General features: G+C 35.8%; 2 protein-coding genes across 2 annotated transcripts in view; one reads left to right on the top strand and one right to left on the bottom strand.

Annotated features, from left to right (window-relative positions):
- Positions 1–362: 362 nt before the first annotated feature.
- tha1 (threonine aldolase 1) lies at positions 363–9,325 on the bottom strand. Its single transcript, XM_039665157.2, has 7 exons — positions 8,983–9,325; positions 7,653–7,736; positions 7,285–7,373; positions 6,224–6,409; positions 5,801–5,938; positions 3,483–3,675; positions 363–1,955 (listed from the first exon to the last, which is right to left on the bottom strand). Exons 1-7 carry the CDS (start codon positions 9,224–9,226, stop codon positions 1,648–1,650), a joined length of 1,242 nt encoding a protein of 413 aa, XP_039521091.2. The 5' UTR covers positions 9,227–9,325; the 3' UTR covers positions 363–1,647.
- Positions 9,037–24,467, top strand: part of pgs1 (phosphatidylglycerophosphate synthase 1) — a 65,185-nt gene continuing 49,754 nt past the window's right edge. The window contains exon 1 of the mRNA XM_089122296.1: positions 9,037–9,168. The gene's annotated coding sequence lies outside the window, so the exon portion shown is untranslated. The remainder of the gene's footprint in view (positions 9,169–24,467) is intronic.

Below are 24,467 nucleotides of genomic sequence, written 5' to 3'. Positions count from 1 at the left end.
ATGTGCATTTCATCTGATATAACTGAAGAAAGTGCATTATGCTTAGCTAAAGAGATGTGTGTTTGGTCTGGTTTTAAACTGGGAGAGTGTGTCTGAGCCTTGAACATTAGAGAAGTGCTAAGCTGGAAGTGATCGTCACTCATTGTTTACACAGAAATTTCGGAAGTTTTCTCCTAAATTTCTTCGGAAGTCTTCTCCTATAATGTGTAATAAGGTTGATGAACATATGGCAAGAGATCTGAGACCATTCCTCCATACAGAAACTCTCCGGATCCTTCAGATGCTTGTGGACTCTTCTTCAGCTCATCCCACAGGTTTGGGTCTGGGGATGCTATGCCCATGACAAAACCTTCAGTCTGTGGTAAGTGAACTATTCTGTTGTTTATTTTGAGATGTGCTTTGGATCATTGTTAGTTTCAGCTTCCTGACAGGGTCAGCCTGGTTTTGATTTAATATATTTGTACTTGATCATACTGTGTCCCCTAACATGTTGTACATGGTCTTTGGTAAAAAAAAAAAAAAATAGCTACACAGTATCTAAGATCCACCACCATACTTCACAATGGGGATCGGGTACTTTTTCCACTTGATTATGTTTTGTTTTATGCCAAACCTATCTCTGGTGTTTTCCAAAAACAGTCACAGTCTCATAAGTAACCAGTAACGCCTGGCAAACCGTGGGTCCATGAGATTGCTGTTTGATGTCACAAAAGGCTTTTTTTTTATTGCAACTTTTCCAAACAAGTTGTGGTTTTATAGGTGGTCTGATCATAGTTTTGGAGACTTTCTGACCCCAAGACCCAACTGGCATTTGCAATTCTCCAACTTTGAACCTTGTAGTTTGTTTGGTGACTCAAGGCATCCTCAGTGTGTGGAACCAATATAGACACACGTCCTCTTCCAGGTATGTCATCACCAGTTGATTTAAACTTCTTAACTATTGCTCAGATAGTGGTAATGAGTATTCCAACAATTAAACAATTATCTTTTATCCACTTCATAATTTGTCCCATTTTCTTGACAGGTTGTCATTGTTTACAATGTATTAACTGTAAATATCTAAGGCAACTGGACTGTAAAGATGCAGCAAATAAGCAACAGAATAAATTATACGCCCAAAACCAGTTTAAAGATGTGTCTTTTTTTAAAAGTATACTCAGTCATTTCATTCCTCCAGCATGCTATAGTAATAAAGTTAACTGTGGCCCGGAGCACTTTGTTATATCCACTTCTACGGTAAATCTCTGCTTTGTTGTCATGACAATCCGTCTCTACACTGAATGCGTCTTATTCTTATGGGGAACTCTTATATAACACTCAATGATAGTAACTATAGAACTAGACATAATGTATCTTTTTAAAAAGTCCTTAAACTGCTTCTGGTGCTCATAGAGTGTGCCGTTAAACACAATTCAAATGTCAATCACAATAGTTTATTGTGAGAAACAACTGTGTGTGTGTGTGTGTGCACACTAAGTGGGAGTACTATACCTCTCACAGCTGAATTGAGTGGGTGAATATTGGCTGTCAAACTGGAGTGCAAAAAAGTTAATAATAATGCTTGTTTTTTCAGTTTTAAAGTTTATGAAAGGTCCCTGAGACCAAAAGACTGGTGTAAAGACACTTCTGATTGGTCAAGGGGCGTTCTCATGCTGCCATGACAGACTTGAGCTTGTGCTGTTGGGCCACAAACTGAGCCTTCTGTATTGCCAGCTGAGTGTCCTCCTCGCTGATGCCCAGATGCCACACAGCCCTGACTGTCCCCCCAACATGGGGAAACATCAGAACCCGGACCCCTTGTCCCAGAGCCTTCACCTCTTCTTCATCTACACCTGCCATCCGTTCGCAGAACTCCGCTGGGCTCATCTGGCGGTCCCGCAGACAGAACCTCAAAATGTTGCTTTCCACAGTGCTCAGATCCACCCGGTACAGAGAAGGGTCACACTCTACCAGCGCTACAAAAGAGAAGGTGAGAGATGTTACATTAGACCTTTGAAATAGAACTGTGGATATTTAAACCTATATTGTAGGTTGTCTACAAACCAGAAGGTTGGTGGTTCAATCCCCGGTTCCACCTGACCAAGTGTCGAGGTGTCCATGAGCAAGACACCTAACCCCAGCTGCTCCCGACGAGCTAGATGGTGCCTTGTATGGCTGACACCACCGTCAGTGCAGACTGATCTCATGAAATGGCGTATGTATGACACGCCAATTTCGTATTTGCATTTTTGGTATGCTATCAACACGCATAATCGCTTTTCATTGTGTATATGAAAGCCGTTGACTTAACGTTACATTACTGTATGAATATATGACCTACCCCAACCCCGTCCCTAGGTACCCGTCACTGGGGTTAATAGCATTTATGAGTCTTCCCCTACCATTTTAGGAAAAAAAATATCGCTCTCCAGATGTAGATCTACATTTTGCCTTGTTTAGCTCGGACATTTAATGGCGTCTACATACACGCGGAATCTCTCGGACATTTAACGGCGTAGGCATACACGCGGATAGCTCAAAATGCGTAGAGATAACACGCCACTTGACTTGAAAGTGGCATGTATGTTTACGCAAAAGTCATGATGTCATGTTGGTCGGTGTATGAATGAGTGAGTGAATGTGAGGCAAATGTAAAGCCATTGGGTCTGTGAACGCGCTATATACAGTAAATGCAGTTCATTTACCATTTAAACTGGACCCAGTCCATGGAATTTCATTCAATTTCAAATAGCACTTTTCAAGGCGCTAAATGGGAACTGAAATGTTCAAGCTTCAAAAAGGACACAACAGCACCATAGAAGTATCATGTGTATGGTCCATGTGACTGGTGCACTATATTCCAAGACTTCTGGAGTCATACAGTCACTTTGTGTGAAGAACAAACCGTCATTTAGGTCATTATTCATTAATGTATTTTTAATTGTAACTGCTTGAGTCAGTGAGTTGAACTCATGGACCGATTTAATAATAAATAATGAAAACTTTTTTTTTTGCCTTTTGGAGCTTGACGGCCCCCTGTCTGAAATGACTAATGAAAAAAGCAGAAAAATACACCTTTTGTCTACCCTGGAATGGGTTTTAAAGAACACAAAGGTGAATAACTGCCGAAATGACTTTTAGTTTCGAGTGAAATATTCCGGTGAATTTTCATTTATTTATCCTAACCAGTTCTGCCATTTTGATGCTTTTAGTTTCTGCTTTTTCAGTCAGACAGGTTTAGTATGCATTATTGCCAAATGAGAATGAGCATAATTAGATGACATACAAAACGGTGCTGCCATTAACTCATTTCAGCTACTGCGAATTAGAGTATGTTATACGCCTAATATATTCCTTCTGATTCATTTATAATAATTATGGTCCAAAAATATTTCATGAAAGCTACTCACGCTCAAGCTAACTGTTGTTAGTAAAGCATCATGTGTACAGTGCCTGTGTAGCGTCACGCTGAGGGTTCAGGGAAGTCTATGGGGTTCTGTCACCTTGAGCAAAGCGTCTGGCGTTCCTGTGGTCCTCCTCCAGTCTGCCAATCATGTCTGACAGGGCAATCTTACCAGCTGCTGCCAAGACACCTGATTGGCGCATTCCTCCGCCAAGTGTCTTGCGGGCACGCACTGCTCTCTGTATGAAATCTTTCGACCCACCTAGCATGGTGCCCACAGGTGCCCCGAGTCCCTGCCAAAGAGCAAGTCAGATCAAATGAGCCTTTTGTTTCTGCATTGTGTGAGATTTCCAGCTCTTTGCATGAAATGTCATAGATAAGGATAGAGAAAACTAAACTGGGAACTGGGATGAAATGTCTGGAATGCGACCCTGACCACCTCCTGAAGTGGTTTGAACGATCCGATTCAAATCCGTCTCGGAGGGTATTTATAAAACAGATAGCTATCCGATCTGAGAAAACGCACGGAATACAGATAGTTGCTTTTCCCCTTATGTCTGTAGTCAGATGTGATTTGACTTTCATATTGGTGATCTTTGTCCGTAAGCCTCAATTACATTTAACGTCTTTCAGCAAGAGGGAAAGAGGAAAATTCGGTGACAGAGAGTAGCCTGTTTAGCTAGCTGCAAACAAGCTCTGTAATTAAAATGCAAATACGCTTGTTGAAATCTACTCCAAGGATTTTGTTGAGAGTGATTAGGTTTTACGTTTCAGTCAACTTGGTCTGAGTTGTGATGTTGAGTTCTTTTCAGGGGAGTAATGAGTGAGGACATTTCAAATCCTAGATGATACGATATGATTACAGGTGCGTTATCAGAGGAAAGTACCACACTTTGATGATATGACTTAAAAATAAGACTTGATTATCTGAACATTCGAGACACCTTCAGGGTGCAGGTCATAAACCATACAGGCACTGACTTTAACAAGGTCATTTTCAATGCCTCTCACTTAAACTCATTTCCAGTTCTTTTTGGTGGAAACTCTGACTGCCTGCAGATGTTTTGTTCAAAATGACTAAAATAACTTTCCCAGAAAAACACTTCCCGGAGCATGAAAGCTACTGCAGGTCTTAATAAGTACATTTTTCCTATTATGAAAATATCACTATTATGTTCTATGTTCTAGGTTAATTTATCGCTGCAGTTACTATACAGTTTCAATTTCCTAATTATATATATATATATATATATATATATGTATCCAGAATGATCATTCAGAAATCTAATATGCTGATTTGGTGCCCTTAAGTGTCACGGGCCCACCGGTGGACCCAAATCCATTACATTTTTAAAACAGATTTTCAAAATATATTAAAATTTATCAATTTTCAACAAGAATATTTTCATACTCTTTCATACTTTCATACTCGTACTCTAACCTTTATTTTGAAATTGTGATGAACATGAAAAATCATGAAAGAAGGGTAGAAACCTGTTTGTTTTCATGCCAAGAGTTCAAAAGAAAGCCTCCATTCAATTATTTTATAATTATAATAATTATTATTTCATATGGAAATAGAGGCGCCCTTATATGGGTAGTAATGGAGTCTGGTTGTGCCCTAGTGAAAAAGTTTGGTACTGCGCCCAAACAAAATCTCACTGAAAGCTCATTTTTTGAGATATCAACCTAAAATTTGAAACACAACTTATTCATATTTTTGGCTTTGATTTTTTAGCAGTTTTAGAGTTGCCAGGTTTTGAAAATATATATTTTATATAAAATATGAATAATTAAATTTTTTATATTGTACATTTTCATAAACTCAAACTTCTATAACTTTTCTTCTGTTTCACATTCTTAATTTATTTCACTTCTACAAAAATCTGCCAAATGTCTTGTTTAAAACGAGACAATTTTTACGTCTATATTCCAGAGCGTTCTTGGATTACATCCATTTAAGTTCGAAATGTGCATTTTCATCTATATTCAAAAAAGGGGGGTGACACTTAAGGGGTTAAGAAACATTTATTATTATTATTTTATCATAATATTTGCTTAATATATGATCATCTTTAAAATGCATTATATATATATATATATATATATATATATATATAGATAGATAGATAGATAGATAGATAGATAGATAGATAGATAGATAGATAGATAGATAGATTTAGATATATAGATTTAGTAAATCAACTAATTGTATGAAGAAGACCCCTCCTGTTAATATATAATTACCTTAATAGTAAACTTATATTGAGTACATTTCATGTAGCAGGGCTGAATGAATCAGAACAACTATCTGAACTTCATGGTTATATAGGCTATATAAAAAGAATAAAGCCATGCAAGAATAAAATAAATATTATATATTAAACTAAAGTGGACCCTAAACCTTTGATTGCTTACCTTGGACAGACACACACTGACAGAGTGGCAATGCTGCAGTATAACAGATGGCTGGACGGCAAGTGCCACAGCTGCATTCATCACCCTCGCTCCATCCATATGGACAGCCAAACCAAACTTATCAGCTACGGAGCGAAGCTTTGAGCAAGAGACACAGTTATAGACATACATTCAGTCACAGTGCAAAGTAATTCAATCAATGAACAAAGGTGTAATATGTGGATCATTTGTCAAATCTAAAGCAGAACCTGTTCGTGCCAGAGTGCTGAACAAATCAGTCTTTGTTTAATCACTCATTTACTAAATGGAGCGATTGTGTCCTATTGTTCAGAGTTCAGCCCCAGGTGTCTGGCTGCCTCATCATGTTGTCTCTCTCTCTCTCAGACACATGTTTAATGAACTTAAGTTTAACTAATATCTAACCTCCTGCAGGAAGGAGAGTGGGAGGACGCGCCCTCCCTGAATATTGTGCGTGTTTTCCACACAAACCAGGCGGGAGCGTGGGTAGTGTGGGTCAGGGTAACCGTGACGGATCTTGGAGATCAGCTGGTCTAGGTCAAAGGTGCCATCGCCAAGGGTGGTGACTGTTGCAGAATGGACGCCTGCTAGCTGTGAACATAAAAAACAACACATATTTTTCATCCTACTGATAATGTGCTACATGGATTCAACTATGTGCACTTTTGTCAAAAAATAAGCTCTCTTAAAGCACACTTTTCATACCCTGAATAGTTAATTAATTCCTGGCATATGAAATAGTAGTCAGAAAAATCTATTTTTTTAATGGAAGTTTATTGAACCGTTCTTGAAATCTACAAAAAAAAATGTGTGTGTGTTTTTGGTTGAGTATTATATTTGATAATGTTTTGTATGGCTCATATAGTATGACATCAGTAGAATATGGAGCTCATACTTGACAGTAAAAAAAGCTAAATTTGATTAAATATGATATTTATATGGCCAAAAAAATACTATAAGATTAAATTATTTGTTTGTCCATCTATATCTCCCAATAATATGTCTTGGTAAGATTTCATTTGACTGCATAGTTTTATGATCAAAGCTCTTAAGTTTTTTATTGTGGGCGGAAAAACATAAGCAATGCAATACAACGTCTAATGTATCATATTTGATACTCACATTTTTACACGGTAAGAGACTTTCAGTAAACAATCTTGCTAATCACAAACATTTGAGTGGTAGTGTAGATGCATCATATAATTTATTTATTTTTTTCTAAACCATCATGATAATTTCCACCACATCTCAAATTATCATTGTGTTTAATAGCATTCTGTAGTAGAAATAACATGGAATAAAATAGCCGACTGCTTTATGAATATGTGACACAAATCACGCAGATTGCATAGATTACTTAATTAAATTTAAATTGATGTAGGATACCAAGAATATTAAATACAATTCTGAGAAAAAGAAGATGTAATCCTAAGTAGGAGACAAATATATCCCCCATTTGATCATACCTGTGCACTTCCTCCTTGCTCATAAACATGAATATGAGAGAGATCTCCAACTATCATCTCATCATCCCTCTCTCTGCAGTGAACCATAACTGAGAGAGAAAGAAAGAAAGAAAAAACATGAGGGGAACATATGTGTACATTAGTGCAGCATCTGGTGGTCACTAACAAGAACAAAGTTCCTTGAATAGTGAGTTATTTATGTGTGCTAAAGCACCAAATCAGATTTTATTAGCCAGAGGTGTCTTTTAGGCAGTCACGCCAACCACAGCCACTGCAAAATACGTGTGCAGTTTACCTATAAGCTTTTACCATGTGACAACTGTAAACAAGTTATATTAATAGCCCTGGGCACTATCCTGCAATCTCACCTGCAATCAGGTTACTCATCGTTCCTGTGGGGACATATAGAGCCGCTTCCATGCCAAACATATCAGCAGCTATTTTCTGCAGTTCTATAGAAAGAATGGGAAACAATGCTGATCTAAATTTTAACATATGTAAAAAGTCTGGACACACATACTAATTCTTTAATATAGAATTCATTGTAAAGTGAACATAATTATGAAAAAAAAGTAAGCCTTTTTAAAAAAAAAAAAAGATTTACAAATTTCAATTCTATAGTTAAATTCCATCAAATTGAATTGAATAATCCTTACATATTATTCATATAAAAAAAGAGAAAAGAAACAATGTTGAAATTTATAAACACGATTCACATAAACTAATTAATTCCCTTTGTTCATTCAGATTTGTTCAAAATGTTAAGCTATTTGTCAATAATGTTTTTTTTATTCATTCTATGAACAATACTGTATGTAAGGATTATTCAATTTAATTTGATGGAATTTTACAATACAACTGAAATTTGTAAACCATAAAAAGGTTTACATTTTGAGTGTATTGAAGTATGGAAATTGGAAAAAATAAAATAATTAAATAAATCTAAACAATCTTATATTATCCTCAAAACAGACTCCCATTGGTTATGATAGATTTTCACATTCTCTCATCAAACTTCATGAGGTGAAACCTGTCTTCTTTAGCTCCTTTCGCTCTCGTCCATTTAAAACAATTATAATAATAACATGTTCATTTTTTAATGCATGATGCAGGTAATTTAGTTAGGCAAGTTATATTTGTCTGCATAACTAAGCATTAGCCTTTAGGTCAAAGGTTAACTGAAAACATGAATTCCAAAGCTTTTGACAGGTGTGTGTGTGTGTGTGTGTGTGTGTGTGTGTGTGTGTGTGTGTGTGTAATAAAATATAAATGAATGTATTAGCTCATGAAAGCTAATCGGAACAAAAGTACTTATTTAACAAAAGACGCAAATCATATTTATTCATTATTCATGTATTTATTTTTGTTTAACGCATGCCTTTGAAATTAAAGTAAACTCACTTCTAAATGGCTTTATTCCCAAAAAGTTTTGATGTATTTGTCAATTATGTAGAAATATGTATTATTTTATTTTGTTTTCCTGATATCTGTATGTATTCCGTTGGGAATATGTAAAGTGTTTATCTGATGTGAGCGCCCTCTCATGGCCATTACAGGAAAAGAGGGTAAGAGTACACACACCATGCGAGAGCTGTATCTGTTTTTATGCTTTTAACAGATGAACCCAATCAAACACGCGTTGAACCTCTTAAACTGTCACAACAGAAGCACATAACAGTGACTGCGTGACTAACCAACCATTAACCGTAGGGTCTTCTCCGAACACATCGTCTCCGACCTCAGCCTCGGCCATGGCTCGGCGCATGGCTGCTCCAGGTTTGGTGACCGTGTCGCTGCGGAGGTCCACCGTGCGGACAGCTGATCCCGCTGCCGCCTGCGGAGACCCGTAGTACAGCCGCACAGGATCCACGCAAACAACCTGAGGTTTGTGTAAGCAATGACGGACTAAACGAGCTGGAAGCGTTAGTGTTTTGGAGCTCATATCTTCTTCTTCTTTGCACTGTAATGTATCGGTTAATTCTGCAGTTGTACATCAATTCACACTCCTTTCCTGAACTTTGGTTTACTGTATTCGATAATCATTGATGTAAACGGCTTTAAGCTTCCAGACATGAATAATGGAACTCACAATTATCGATCTGTTAGTAATGTTTTCAAAACTACATTATAACTAAGTTAAACACATTTTTCTCCACTTGTGGGCGCTCGTGTATAACATTTTGACTCCTTCGTACTTGAGCAGTTTATTAGGGTGACCAACATGTCCTGTTTTCATATAACAATATAACAATTTTCTATCCATACACATAACCTACTTTAAATGTATTGAAATTAATTAAGTATCTTCGAGTAAACTTCGAGTATCATTGGAAATGGCCCATGTGTTTGCTGGGCCGAGTGTCCTGGTTTTTGAAATATGGTCACCCTACAGTTTATGGTTTTGAAAGGAGCTGTATGTAGCAGTATCTTTCAAAATGCAACTTCCATTATGTTGAATGATCATTGTAGGATTTCCTTTCTTCTTCTTTTTTACTTCTTTTGAAATGCCCCCTCATATAGATTAAATAATCACAATTAGTTCAAACAGTTATTCAAAAGCTTTACATAGAAAGGGAATTCAATCATCACACTATAGCAATTCAAAGAGCTTTGCAAAGAAAATAGACGCAAAATAAAAAGCAGGGAGGATTAAAACAGTTATAAAAGGAATTTAAAGGAGAAAAATGAATTAGAGTAAAATTAATTAAAATATTAAAAAGATGATCCATAGAATACAATGTATCTTCTGGCAAAACACCAGTGTATGTTATTTTGACTATTTTGATTTCCCCATGGCGGTCAGTATTTTCAGTTCACAAGCACTTCCTTTAGTCTTTAAATTCTGGAACATCTTTTAAGTTAATATGATAAACAACATCATTGGTTACTTTACACCCCTGTGTGAACTTGAGGACTTTGAGGAAATTAAGTTAGTTCTGAGAAAAGATCTTGCATCATTTGTTTGCAGATGCCATATTGTGATATTTTGTATCTAAGGGAATGACATTATTAAATGACATGTAAGTGTGACTTTGCACTTTAACACTTTACAATTAGGTTCTATTTTTTAACATTAGTTAACAGAAATAACATTACTAATAGGCCTACATTATTAAATCAAAAAAAAAATTTGTTAATGTTATTTAATTGTCCTGAGCTAACATGAGCTAACAATGAACCTTTGTATTTATATTAACAGTATATTCCAGTGTATGAATGTATGTATGTATATATGTAAATGTATGTATGTATTTTATATATCTAAATGTCCATGCATGCTGGATAATATATGATGGTATACACTGCAATATATATATATATATATATATATATATATATATATATATATATATATATATATATATATATACATGCATACATACATACATACCCAAATGCCAAATGTCCATGCATGCTGAATAATATATGGTATACACTGCTAGAGTTCAGATGCAAAAGCCTCTAAATGCCATTTGAAATTTTCTTCTTTAATGATGATTTTTATCAAACTTGTATATTTAAGTTCAGTAATTTCACCTAAATGGCAATGGTAATTACCTATTAATTGTTATTTAAGTGAAATTACTGAACTTAAATATACAAGTTTGATAAAAATCATCATTAAAGAAGAAAATTTCAAATGGCATTTAGAGGCTTTTGCATCTGAACTCTTCATATATATATATATATATATATATATATATATATACTGCAATATATATATATATATATATATATATATATAGATATATAGATATATATTGCAGTTTATATCATATATTATTCAGCATGCATGGACATTTGGATATATATATATATATATATATATGATGGTAGATTACAAGCAGTTTACTGTTAGAAAAATTATTTGTTATTTGTTGCAGGGACATTTGGATATCTTTTCTGTATGTCATGCTACTCACATATCTGTTGGTTACAACTAAAAAACAATTTAGTTGTAACCAATTTGGTTACAACTAAAAAACAATAACTAAAAAACAATTTGACTTTTAAAGCAGTACATCCACCCACAGATGTGCATTTAATCATGACCTGCATGTTTTCTAAGTGACTGCATGCCTTATTGAAGATGATGCCTATTTATCTATGTATGTGGCCACTGAAATACCCATTTCCCATTAATAGCTCTGAGTTGCAAATCATAAATAACATCACGACCGTAAACGTCAGCATGGCTTCTAATTCCGCTTGATACCCGAGTGTCACGCTCGCATGCTCACCGCTGTGAGTAACACAATCTTATTTACACTCGCTCCTCTCAGACCTGAAAGGCCCGTCCACCCGCTGCAGTGATGTCATACGGTCAGCAGCGGAGATTTCCTGGCCTTTACCGGCTGTGTTTCCAGCAGCTGAGCTCTGCCAGGCCGACTCTAATAAAACCCTGCGGGAGGTGTCAGGATAGGTTGTGAAAGTGAGTCGAGCAGCTGTGTGAGTTTCCAGTAAGAGGCAGGAGGGTGGGGGTAGGTGAGGAGGGCTAGGGTGTGCCAGATGGCACCCGATTCTTACATTATATTCAAATGAGAGCATTTGTCATCCATCCCATGCCAGACTGCTCTGCAGCAGAGATCTGTGTGTGGCGAGAAGACTCCCGCCATGCACTCAAACATACGCTCCATATATATGAATTACTTCTCAGTTTGAGGTCAACATAACCTTTGAGTGTTGACATACGAGGAGATTGTTTAGAGAGTTCAAACTCTGTTAATGCTCTATTGTTGATTTATATATAGTGGTAAAAATGGATCTGTCATCACAGAGCGTCCACTCAAAAGTACTAAATAAACACGCGAAGTCAGATTGTTTTTAGACGCAGCACGCTCTATATATTTATCTTTTACTGCAGCTGCTGGATGTGTGCCCGTAAATGAGCTGCATATGATTTCCTTTTTCTAGTGTGTCTGAAGAAACGACTCCCTGTTGTGAGAGAAACCGTTGCAGTAAGAGGAGGGTTTACTGGAAGTCAGTTTGAAAGAGTTCCCTTCATTCTTCTATTTTTTTTTTTTCACCACGCTAAGATTCTCCTGCTGATTGCGTTGCATATTATCCTGACCAAAACTATGCATGCACAGACTGTATGTTATTGTAAATGCTGCATATTTACTCTAGTGGAGTGGGTTGGGAAAATCTTCTCCCAGGAAAACTAGAGCAAGTGTTTAGATCAGCACAGCAGTTAGTGTATTTCATACTTTTTATATACATGTTCTGGGGTTTTAATTTTCAGTTCTGTGCTGATAAGCCCTGCTATGTGTATGCTAAATATGTCAAATATGATGGTTTCCTTTTTGGAGTAGACGCCTGAATCCTTTTGTTTCTATTTTCATACTATTTTTCAATTTAAATAAAACTATGTTTGTTAGTTATTAAACTATTTCAAAGGTATTTTTAAATACTACTTTTTGTCATGTGACGTGCTCAGTGCTACTACTAGGACAATTATTTAATATTTTTTTCAGATTATGACAATAATTTTAAATGAATTGTTTTCGTCTTTGTTATTTTTGGACTTCAATAATAACTCTCAAATGTTTAGTGCCATGAGAGCTTGACGTAAATCTGACATCAGGTACATTGCTTAACCTAAAAAGGACAAAGCCATTCAGCCTAGGGCTCATCATTTCCCGGTTTGAGTTTTAAGCACTAGCTAAACATAGCTCAACCATCGCAGTACATGTTGATATCACAGGCCCTGGGATCTGGAGCTCTATTTTGGTGGCGTTTACAGCAAAACATACAAAAACACAAGCTGGACGTGCTGGTCAAGTGGAACACAAAAACCAGAAGATCTGGTTCAGATTCTACTTGGTTTCAAAACTAATTGCCCCTTTGTTTGCCACTATTGTGTCCTAAAGTGCTTTGTCCACGTATATTGCACATATTTTCTTATTGGCCATGGAACTTTTATTTAGCATCATTTTGATTAAAAATATAGATTTATGTTCTTATGCCAATGGTATATTTTGGTTAGTTTTCGTTCGCTCAGTATTATAAAGATTTCCTACACATTATACTTTTTTGTAAATTTACAGCTAAAATATGGTAACAGCATTTTAGGTTTCAATGAATTAACTTAAATTTACAGTAAAACAAACTATATATTTCATTTACTGGAATAATGTTCATATTCAGAACCAAATTACAAAATTTTGCTTTTGCCTTTATAATATGATATAATAGGTGTCAATGAGAATGCCACATGATGAATCAAAAGTTCATCACAAGTAGCTTTTATGCACAAGCTGAGATAAATACTGATATATATATATATATATATATACACTACCAGTCAAAACTTTTAGATCAGTAAGATGTTTTATGTTTTTAAATGAAGTCTCTTCTGCTCACCAAGGCTGCTTTATTTGATGAAAAAAAAATGACAAACAGTAATATTGTGAAATATTATTAAAAGGACTGTTTTCTATTTTAATACATTTTAAAATGTCATTTGAAAGCTGAATTTTCAACATCATTACTGTTGCTGATTACATCAGTCAGTGTCACATGATCCTTCAGAAATCAATCTAACATGCTGACTTCACTTCACTATATATTCACATAGGAAACCGCTGTTTTAAATTGTAATAATATTTCACAATATTATTGTTTTTTTTTGTTTGTTTTTTTTTTATCTTAGAAGAGACTTCTTTTAAAAACATAAAAAAATCTTACTGATCTAAAACTTTTGACCGGTAGTGTATATACATAGACAAGCATGGGTTCAGACACACAAATACAAAACACCATTGTAACACATGACACTAAAACAATGCAATAATCATTAATTTACCAATATAAGATGTAGCATAAAGCCCTAATGTAATTATAAGAAACATAGTTATTGAAATGAAATAAATAACATGATTTGTTATTTTTCTCTTCCAACAATAGTTCATTGTGAAATTGTCTCATTAGAGTTTCAGTTTCTCACTGTAGAGTTAGGAAACTTACTGTTAACCTATTAACTGTTTTTTTATCACAGCATTTAAAATTACATTCAATTTTTATAGTTGATGTATTTTTATTGAGGTGAATACAGGTAAAGTAAAACACATTCTGATCACTTGTTAAATGTTTTAAATGATTCAAATAATGTCAGCCCATACTAGTTCAGGATTAATGATTCATGAGTATAATATACATAATGATAGATGATTATGCTTAAGCGTATGACTTTACTGTACTCGTATTCTCATTATATAATCTCACTACCAGTAAATGCACCATAATCATAATTAATCTTTTCTGTTCTAACAAACTGTTCTTTTATGATGTTTATGAATGTGTTTTTTTCAAACATCTTCACTTCCTTCCTGGTACCGTGTGGAATCCTGCAGCAGGTATTCCAGTAAAAGCTGGAAGGATCACATGTCACAGGTTGTTTTGTTGAAACTGCATTGAACGTCTCATGAGTGCAGGTGACTGTAATTTTAAGTCATGCTTTAATCCATTATTGTTAATCTAGCTTTTATTGGCAGAACAATTAGAAGGGAAATGCCACGCTTTGTATTTTTACTGGAACGGCGAGTTGTGTGTGTGCATGTGTGTTTGTTTGTACAGGCTGAGAAAGAGAGATAAAGAGTGAAAGCGTCATTTGATCTGGTGTGCTACCTTTCGGGATAAGCAAGCCCGGCATTACCGTTGGACACGAGTTTTCCATTTTCCTCTGAGATTCCTCGGTCTCATCATGAAACGTCGACGTGATGCGACTGTCACACATGCTCCTGCAGCTGCTGAGAAACTCGGGACAACAAAACTGCAGCCACAGACAATAAAAGCCACATTCAAGAAGAATTGGCTGTCACCCTGCATTTGCTCTCAGCTGAGGAGGCATGTGTGTGTATGTGTGTGTGCGCGCGCTGCCCTATATGTCTTAGGAAATATGCCATTCCGCTCTCAGCTGGGCCGTTTTTCTGACATTAAATTGGATTAGCTGTGAATGGAGGCAGAGACAGAGAAATATTGACTCCTTCTCGGAAAGGAGAGCGAGGGCAACGCCTTTCCAATAACCATAAACCCTGGGGCTGAAAATAGACCATACAAATGTGTATATCACAAATGAGCTGCTGTTGTTTGCGGACGGTGGGTGGTGTTCTTCCACTTTCTCTTTCAAGGGTGCAATCTGTCTCCCTTAAGTCAACACACTTTTAGTAATGACCTCAATCAAAAGAGAATGCGGTAAATGAGGTGTTACCCTCTTGGCTTGGCACCAGAACAATGTTTGCAACGTGCACGTCCAATAAAGTTCACTCTTATCTTTGGAATTGCCATGTGGACCGATGTCTGTTTTGATCTGGAGTCATAAGATATTGCATAATGATGCTTGTGGTCAGAGGTCAGGCTTTCTTGTTAAACTCCACCATATAAAAGTACAATGTCGTAATTCAATATAGGCTACATAATATAATAAACCGTTCAAATGTTTGAGGTTGGTAATGGTAAGATTTTTTTTTTCTAAAGAAATCGAAACTTTTATTCAGCAAGGATGAAATTGATCAAAACTGACAGCAAGGACATTTATATAGATTTCTATGTCAAATAAATCATGTTCTTTTGAACTTTATATTCATCAAAGAGTCTAGAGTGGAAAGTTATAAGCATTTTTCACTAAAACATTAAGCAGCGCATAATCGTTTCTTGAGCAGCAAATTTGTATCAGTAGCAAATCTTAGTTTCTTATCTTGGTAAACTGTTTTCAACATTCATATCATTGTAGCATAACAAGAAATGTTTCTCGAGCTGCAAATCAGCATATTAGAATGATTTCTGAAGGATCATGCGTGACACTGAAGACTGGAGTAATGATGCTGAAAATTCAGCTTTGCATTACATGAGTAAATTACATTTGAAAATATATAGTAATAGAAAACAGTTACTTTAAATTGTAATAATATTTCATAATATTTAAATGAATGCAGACTTGGTGAGTAATTATTAACTTTAAATAAAAAGGAGGTTATTTTATTCATCAGTAGGCGTTTATGATAATTAAGTCTTGATATATCCTGCTTAAAGATCCTTTTATGAATCCAAAAAAAATCCTAAATCTAATTGCTGTTGTTTGTAGTTTTAAGTATTGAATGGATCCTGCAAGTTTGCATTCATAAAAACACAACACCTGCATTAGTCTAAATGGTGTACTGTAGGCCTATACCAACTTCCCAATAAACCACCCAGGATCAACTTTATGACCTAACGCCCATCAGGGACATCCTGAAGCTTGTGGTACCTTTGTCTTCAGTTCCGTAGAGGAAGTCAAATCTCAAGGATTTTGGTAATTCTCGAAAATGCCTCTGTTTTGCTCACTCTTTTACGGTTAGGACATTCTGTCAATTCATTACGACTAAGGCCCGCCTACAGTCATGTGACTTCTTGGCTAATGAATGTTTATTGCACATGAGCACAATTTTTGCAACCGACCAGAGACTGTGGTGTAAAGCTTCTTCATATTCCCAGTAAGGACTGTAATAATTTAAGTTCCAAAGGAAACTGCTTATGAATAATCTGTGTGGGTGACTTAGTGTTTGATTCCTGTCAAAAAAAGAACAGTGTGTGCAAAATTTCACCAAGTTTGCCGGCCAATTCTAACCTGAAGGGACATTGTGATGGAATTATAAGCATGTTTTCTCAAGGCTGTACTGCAGAGTTAAATGTACTTCCCCAGAGCTGGTCTGAAACTTGGGGCCGGCAATACTAGTGCTTGGCGCCTTTGAAACTCTCTAGAGTCCGAGCAGCACTGCTAAAACAGGCTTTATGTATGGATGGATGGATTACATAAACATCGACGATCCAGTAAAATAGTCAAAAGTTACTCTGACTTCGCATCATTTTTATTACCATATAAAGTTTGCAATCTACAATCTGCTAAGTGAGCCACATAGATTTCCCAGTTTTATGTTCTTCTTTGTTTATTCTTCAAAATAGCTTCCACAAAGTGAAAAAAAACATCCCCTATACTTCCTCTTTGTCAACATTTCAGCAAAATATTGCTTTTTTGGTTCTTTACATTTCATAATCATCAGACTCTTTCTTATAAATCGGGAAGTGGATAGAGCACACTTCTGTGTACGAATACTTGAATCTGCCTGACCAAATTCTTTTCACAATGCCTTCCATGATGCGAAACCTCAAACTTGCAAAATCCAAACAAATGAAATGAAAAGCAGGTGAGTGCAGAAGTGCAAATTATGTTAGATTAGTTCAGCTGGTACAGGAGGCACCAGTTTTTATGAATATTAAAATATAGTAAAGTAACCAAGTGTTTCTGGTCCAAATAATATTGGAGTATTATGTTCAGTACAGTTGATTTTATGCATGCAGAATCAGCTAATATATGTCTGAAATTCAATAGCACAGATCACTTTTACATTGCACAACAACTTAGTGCAAGATGTGTTATTTTAGCTGTAGGGTTTTATTTAGTTTTTTATTTCGGGTTTGGGGTCCTAGGATCACTACCAACTTTCACGTGTTGATGGTAATTTTTTTTTACCCTGGAAAAATTAGTAAATTATGACAAAATGTTTGACTATCCCTTTGATGAAGCCCCTTTTACATATATATTAGGGCTGTTATCCAAAATAAAAGTTTGTGTTTACATAATATATGTGGGTGTACTGTGTATAATTCGTTTGTATATATATAAATACACACACATGCATGTATATTTAAAAAAATATATATTTTATATGTAATATAAATTATATGTAAATCTATATAGAGTATATATATGAAAATATTTCTTAAATATATACAAGCATGTGTGTGTATTTATATATATATATAATAATTATACACAGTGCACCCACATATATTATGTAAACACAAACGTTTATTTTGGATGCGATTAATCGTGATTAATTGTTTGACAGCCCTAATATATATATATATATATATATATATGTATACACACACACAAACACACATACATACATACACATATGTATACATGCATAAACACATCTCAATTTTTCAATCAATGTGACTTTATTCAATGTGATATCTAATCATGCAGATCTCTCATTCAGAGGTACTCTCTCCTCTGTTACTCTCCTTTCTCCTCATTCTTTGCCAAGAAATCCATCTTCAAATATCCCTGACCCTATTCCTCTCGACCCTCCCCATTGTCATTCTCTTTCTCCCTCCCTCCTTTTCTCTCTCTCCCCCTCTCTGGAAAGTCACATGGTTTCCCTGAAGTGGAGCGCCATAAAGCGTGGAGCGCAGGGGGCTCGCTACCCTCATTTATTTTCATGCTCTGCTTGAGCAGTCTGCTCATTGGTCGAGACAGTGTCATGTGACATTTTGTGAGGTAGATTTGCCAGGTACATTTATGCAGCACGTGCCAAAAACTTTTCCACGAGGATCAGGGTACATTCTGTATTGCACTGCTGATTATTTGGCATGAAATGGGGTGCGTTTTCTTAGGGTCTCGTGGGCATCTGCAGGATTATAATTATTGTTATGTGATAAGGAAGAGAAAGTTACGAAGGGGTGTTTGCATTCAAATAGTGTTCAGTTTTAGTAACCTCGAAAGGCTAGTTGCGCAATTTGTCCATTACCGCAAGTAGCCTGCATGCTAGGAATCAAAAATGCTTTACAAACAAAAAAAATGCAACTTTCCAGTAATCTGCAATAATCATAGCCATAGAATAGAAGAGGTTAAAACCAGTTTGTCTAATTGTTCAGCCTGTAAAGACTGTCATTGTGCTAACCGTGCCACTGAATTTACTTCTCAGAGAAATAGTTTTAGTTTCCCATGCTATTACAATTCAATTAAAAGAACTGTGCTCTTGTTTGAACATTGGAAACCGAAGTACCGTAATTTAAGGGGAGTATAAATCAACTAGAAAAAATTCTATGAAGGGGGAGTTACAATGGCATGTTTCTGTTGCCCTCGGTGTATCCTGCTGATAAGTATTGACAGGCCATAGGCTGTGGTTTTGTGATGATGAGGTATCATTTTACAAACATGGAAGTCTGGGTTTTGGCTCAGCCGTTTACGATTCTTCCGGCCATACTCTGCTCAGATGGAACTGCATTGCAACCAGCAAACCAACATGCTTGAGTGGCTTTTTTCCAACACTTACTCACATTCTACGCCTCCCTTGTTCTCTCTTTCTGACATGGTCAGGGTTGTTGCAGAATACCTTGTGGTATTCTGATTTTATTCCAGGAATCGTAAAAAAAATTCTGTGTTGGCTAATGTTGTGATACCATGTTTCTATCTGTTTACTATCTGTGGCAGATATGTTAAGCATAATATACAGCCCCTGTAGCTGTGTTCAGAGATATTGGCTGTTTCTCAATATGCGTTCTTAATGGATCTTGTGTCCTTGTGTTCCTGTACTGTGTCATCATCAACCGTCAAAGTCCAGTTCCAATACTCAAGAACGCAAGTACAGAGAACGCATGAAAGTATCAGGATGTGTTCTTGATATCGAGGATTAATCAAGTGCAGACTTGAGAGAATCAAACCGTTAAAAATCCCACACTGTACTTTTTTTTTTTCAAGATTTGTTATCACAACATTTTTTCTTTTGTCAAATCAACATAAATAATTTATTTAGTTCAGATAACTTATTATTTTGAGTTTCTGATGATTAAATCAATCTCCTTCATTGTATTAACTCACCTTTTTCATTTCAATCAACTTAAAATTTTGAGGCAACCAGGTTACTTAATTTTTTAAGTTAAACCAACAATATTTTTTTACAGTGCAAAACTTATTGTGGGTGGACGACCTAACTTCAATAGATTCCCGCTGTAAGCCTGCAAATATGTGACGGCTCGTAAACAGTTACCAATTTGTTTATTATAATTTTAACAAAGTTATAAATACCTGAAGAAAGCCTGTACTTGGCATATTTAGAAGAAACTTAACATTTGAAAATCGTAAAAAAAATATATATATATTTTCAAGATTTGTTATCACAACATTTTTTCTTTTGTCAAATCAACCTAATTTATTTAGTTCAGATAACTTATTATTTTGAGATTCTGATGATTAAATCAATCTCCTTCATTGCGTTAACTCACTTTTTTTCATTTCAATCAACTTAAAATTTGAAGGCAACCAGGTTACTTAATTTTTTAAGTTAAACCAACAATATTTTTTACAGTGTACAATTAAATATACATTCTCACACAAATCCTCACGTAAAATAAAAAAGTAAATATTTTAATAGGTTATGGCACTTGTGATCTGTTTTAGTCATTGTGCTTTGGATGGTGCTGTCCCACCGACTAATATGAACACAGTACATATCAATTCTCACAAAGATGTGTTTCTGTGTCCTCCAGAGTTAGTTCTTTCAAGTTGGCAAGACTGGTCTTTACGAGAATAAGTCTGTTTTTTGCATTCTTAGAATTGAGAAACAGACATTATGATAAGTCACAGGTGATAGTCTGGCATGTGTACAAGTACAGCTAAATTCTTCAAACTCTTAAATTCCTGTGTAGCCAGTTGTTATTACCCTAGGGATTCAAGGCCTGATTCCTGAAGAGCCAGCTATAATGTCAGTCTAATCCAGCTCTGTTCATTTTAGGGGAACTGTGTCTAATGGATAATGGATCAAGAATAATCTGTGACCAAAATACATGTTAAAAACAAGTCAGACAACTTTTGGAATCAAATGAGGCAGCGGCTGCTGGGAAGTTAATAGCCTCAGGCCACATTTTGACTGGTTTGCTTAAAACGGTTGTCTGTTGAGTGACTCCAAAATAACACGTTCATGTTGAATGATTTACATGCAGGTTTTATTATTTCTAAAACCATGATACTGTAATGTAGACTGTGAGTTCATATAATTCTATACTTAGGCTACCTTCTGTCTTAAACCATGTTTAAATCATTGAAAATAAAAATGTAATTCAATGCATTCCAGGAGTATAGACAGCCAGTTCTTTTTACATTTTGCTTTTGCAAAGAGCTCATAGAGTCCTCACAAAAATCCTAAAAATGCTAGTAGTCTCCAATTTGAGATTTCACACGCACACACACATATATACTGTAGGGTGTGATTATTATTATTCATGAAATTAGAGTTAAAGCTGCAGCTAAAGTAACATTTCATAGAATAATTATCATCTTTAATGACACAATATCAACCAAGAATTTTTTTTAATCCATTTTTACATTTTAATTCTGAGTGATTTACATTTAATCAATCTTATGCCTTGTCCTTTCCTCAGGGAAGCGCTCATACACATTATAAACATCTACTTTTGAGCGGAAAGGTGGTTTTCATATGAATTTTAAGCTTTCTATAGACATATTTGTTTCTTATCGTGACTGGGAGATCCATATAGAGTTTTGGATCATTTTTGTGACGCGCAGTTCATGGAGGCTGAGACGCCAGAAAGCGCATACTGTTTCTTTATTTTACACAAGCACTACATGTTGTTGTTAAAGTCAGTGTACATAAATAAAAGTATTTTACAGTCCAAATTTATGTCTGATCTGTTTAACCAAAAATTATTTTAAAGAGTATTTTAGAGTATTTTGAAGTCTAATGAGAATTGCACAAGTTTTATTGCACATAATTGCACAATCCAGTCAAATAACTCCTCATTCATGTTGCGACAATAGGCAACATTCAAAACGACATACAATATCTGATGCTCTTTTAGAAGAAGTACAGGACATCTGAAAGAACTTGTTGTATTGGAGAGCTCTCTTCTCATCTGAAGCGTGTTGCAGGGAAGAGGCAGTCAGACTCAGATGCTTAGAGGAGGAATGTGGCTGAAAAGCCTCTGGTTCCTGGAATGCCCCTGGCTTTATCAGGCCATAATGGAATTACCTCAGATCGGGCCCACAAAGAGGGGTTACTGGAACTGCTGAGGGCCCTTTGTTTTGACAGCACTCACACGATTATGATATTCATGCTTGTGGTGGTTCGACATGTGTATACATGGTGCTTGTTGTTGTTTTCACATATTCTGCACGTCAGTAGCACATTTCTTTGCTGTGAGCATCTGTTGTCTTTTGTGAATTTGAGAGAAATAGAACAACGGAATATGTCCATGTGTGAGTCTTTACATCATTTTATTTATTTATTTTTTTAAACAGATTTATAATCTAGTTCAGAAGGTTTAAGGGCAGACAAAAAACACATTGAGAAGCAGATTTCTAATTTGTTATTCTTTGCCTGTTAATGCCAAAGCTATTTGCAACTACAATGCGTGCAATCTAGGAATCATCAATAGCGAGAGGATGTGAAGAGCTGTCATTTGTGTGCAAAAGCTCCTTTACTGGAAACGTCACAGTGACCCATTTAAAGGTGATGATTGTCATTTTTGTCCATGTTTAAATCTCACCTTTTAGTTGAAAATGCAGAGGCAACTATAAATAAGCCATTTTGCAAGTCAAAACAAAAGGTGGTGAGGTTATTAGTTAAAGTAGCCTACATATTTTTTTTAATTCATGCACATTATATTTCTTGTATATTTTATGAATCATTTTGTACATAATAATACATTCAAGCAGATATCAGTACTACCCACAGACTTTAAAAAAAAAGTCATGAGTCATGATTCAGTTGTTTGGCATGATCTAGAATGGAGGCTTTCCGTCGAACATCTCTCATTCCGAAATGATCTCCACACACCTCAGTCAATGTGAAAGCAATGGAGATTTTATTTATATTGATCACCTCTGTTTCAAACTATGAACATCTTTGTTTAAGTCCGAAAAACAACCTAATAAACACTGGCTATCAAGAATGCGTCATAGCAAACACAGGGGGAAGTGGGAAATATTGCCATTGCTCACACATGAGCTCAAGCCCAGATTCCACTGTTAGTCATCAGACAATAAAAAAAGAGACTCTTTTATACATTGAAGCACTTCTGCTCACAGGGCAACATGCTGAACCTTTTATTTGCCAATATGTCAGCATGCCCTCTTTGATTGTTTTGAAAGCGAATAAAAGAGAAGACATTTCGTTATTGCTTCAACATTGTGTTGGTCTAGTATCATCGGTTGCATAAAAGCATAATTCATCCACTCAACAAGTCACATTTTGTAATAATGATAGCAACGTTTTTATTTGCTCTTTGAGGCTTTGTTCCACTATGTATGGCTTGTGTTTATCAGCTCAATGGCTGGTTTGACCATCTGAAACCAAAAATGGGTAAATGCTATAAAAAGTCATACTTCCATTAACAAGAATTAAGAGAGATATCTGAAAGACTGAGAGAAGTTCCTCTTTGCGATGATGAATTGATGATCTGTATCTGAACAGTCTTGTGTCGGGCACTTTTTGTGGTTGGAGGAAGGAGGTCTTACTAATGGGGAATATGCGTCATTTCACTGACGGAAAATAATTTCTTCAATGAGCTAAACTTGTTTGGACATCTCCCAACATCTCCCCTGTGTGGTAACTTCCACTCACACACACACACACAGACACACACACGACATAACCTGATATAACCACGTACACAGAGAAAACCGCCAGCCATCAAACGGCAGCCATAAAATACCACAGATAAACAGTTCTTTGAAAATATCACACAAGACTAAAAATCTAAAAGTTTGGTGACTTATAGTACTTCATTAGACTGGTCTGGTTTAATTTGTGGCCTGAAAGTGTTGAAAGTCATAATCAAGGGAAATCGAAAAGGGTTTTACAGACTCATCCTATTATGGAGAACCTTTTGAAGTCCTAAGACACTTGATTGTCTAGTATTTTGGAAAACCAAACTGGATTTTAATCTGGTTTCTCCTTTAAACATATTAAAACCAGTAATTGCATAGGGCAATTCGTATGTAAAAATGATTAATGAGACATGGACTGAATAGAAGTCTCTTGAATTTCATTGGTTTTGTGTTCTTGGCATCCAGTATGGTTAACACAAACCATGTTTATTCTCACAGAAAGTGAATACGTATTTCATTTAGTCAGGGGTCATGTTTTCCATTAAATTGTTTAGATCGAGTGTTTGTGGTTTTTCAAGATGAGGGAGTGTAAACATGGTCACCTGTCCATCTTGACATCTGTCTACAGAGTGGTTTTGATTGGACGCGCAACCTTTGACATAACCAGCAAAAGATATGGGAAGCGTTTTCTCTTCCCACTAAAAACCCTTAACTTGTAAAAAGTGTTCACATCCTCATAGAACTTGTAATTGCAGATTTATTTAGGCGTTGATAGTGGTGCCATAGAAAT

This window comes from Pimephales promelas, chromosome 17 (genome assembly GCF_988280905.1).
Source record: "Pimephales promelas chromosome 17, fPimPro1.hap1.1, whole genome shotgun sequence".
Lineage (NCBI taxonomy): Eukaryota > Metazoa > Chordata > Actinopteri > Cypriniformes > Leuciscidae > Pimephales > Pimephales promelas.
This window is presented reverse-complemented; position numbering and strand designations above follow the sequence as displayed.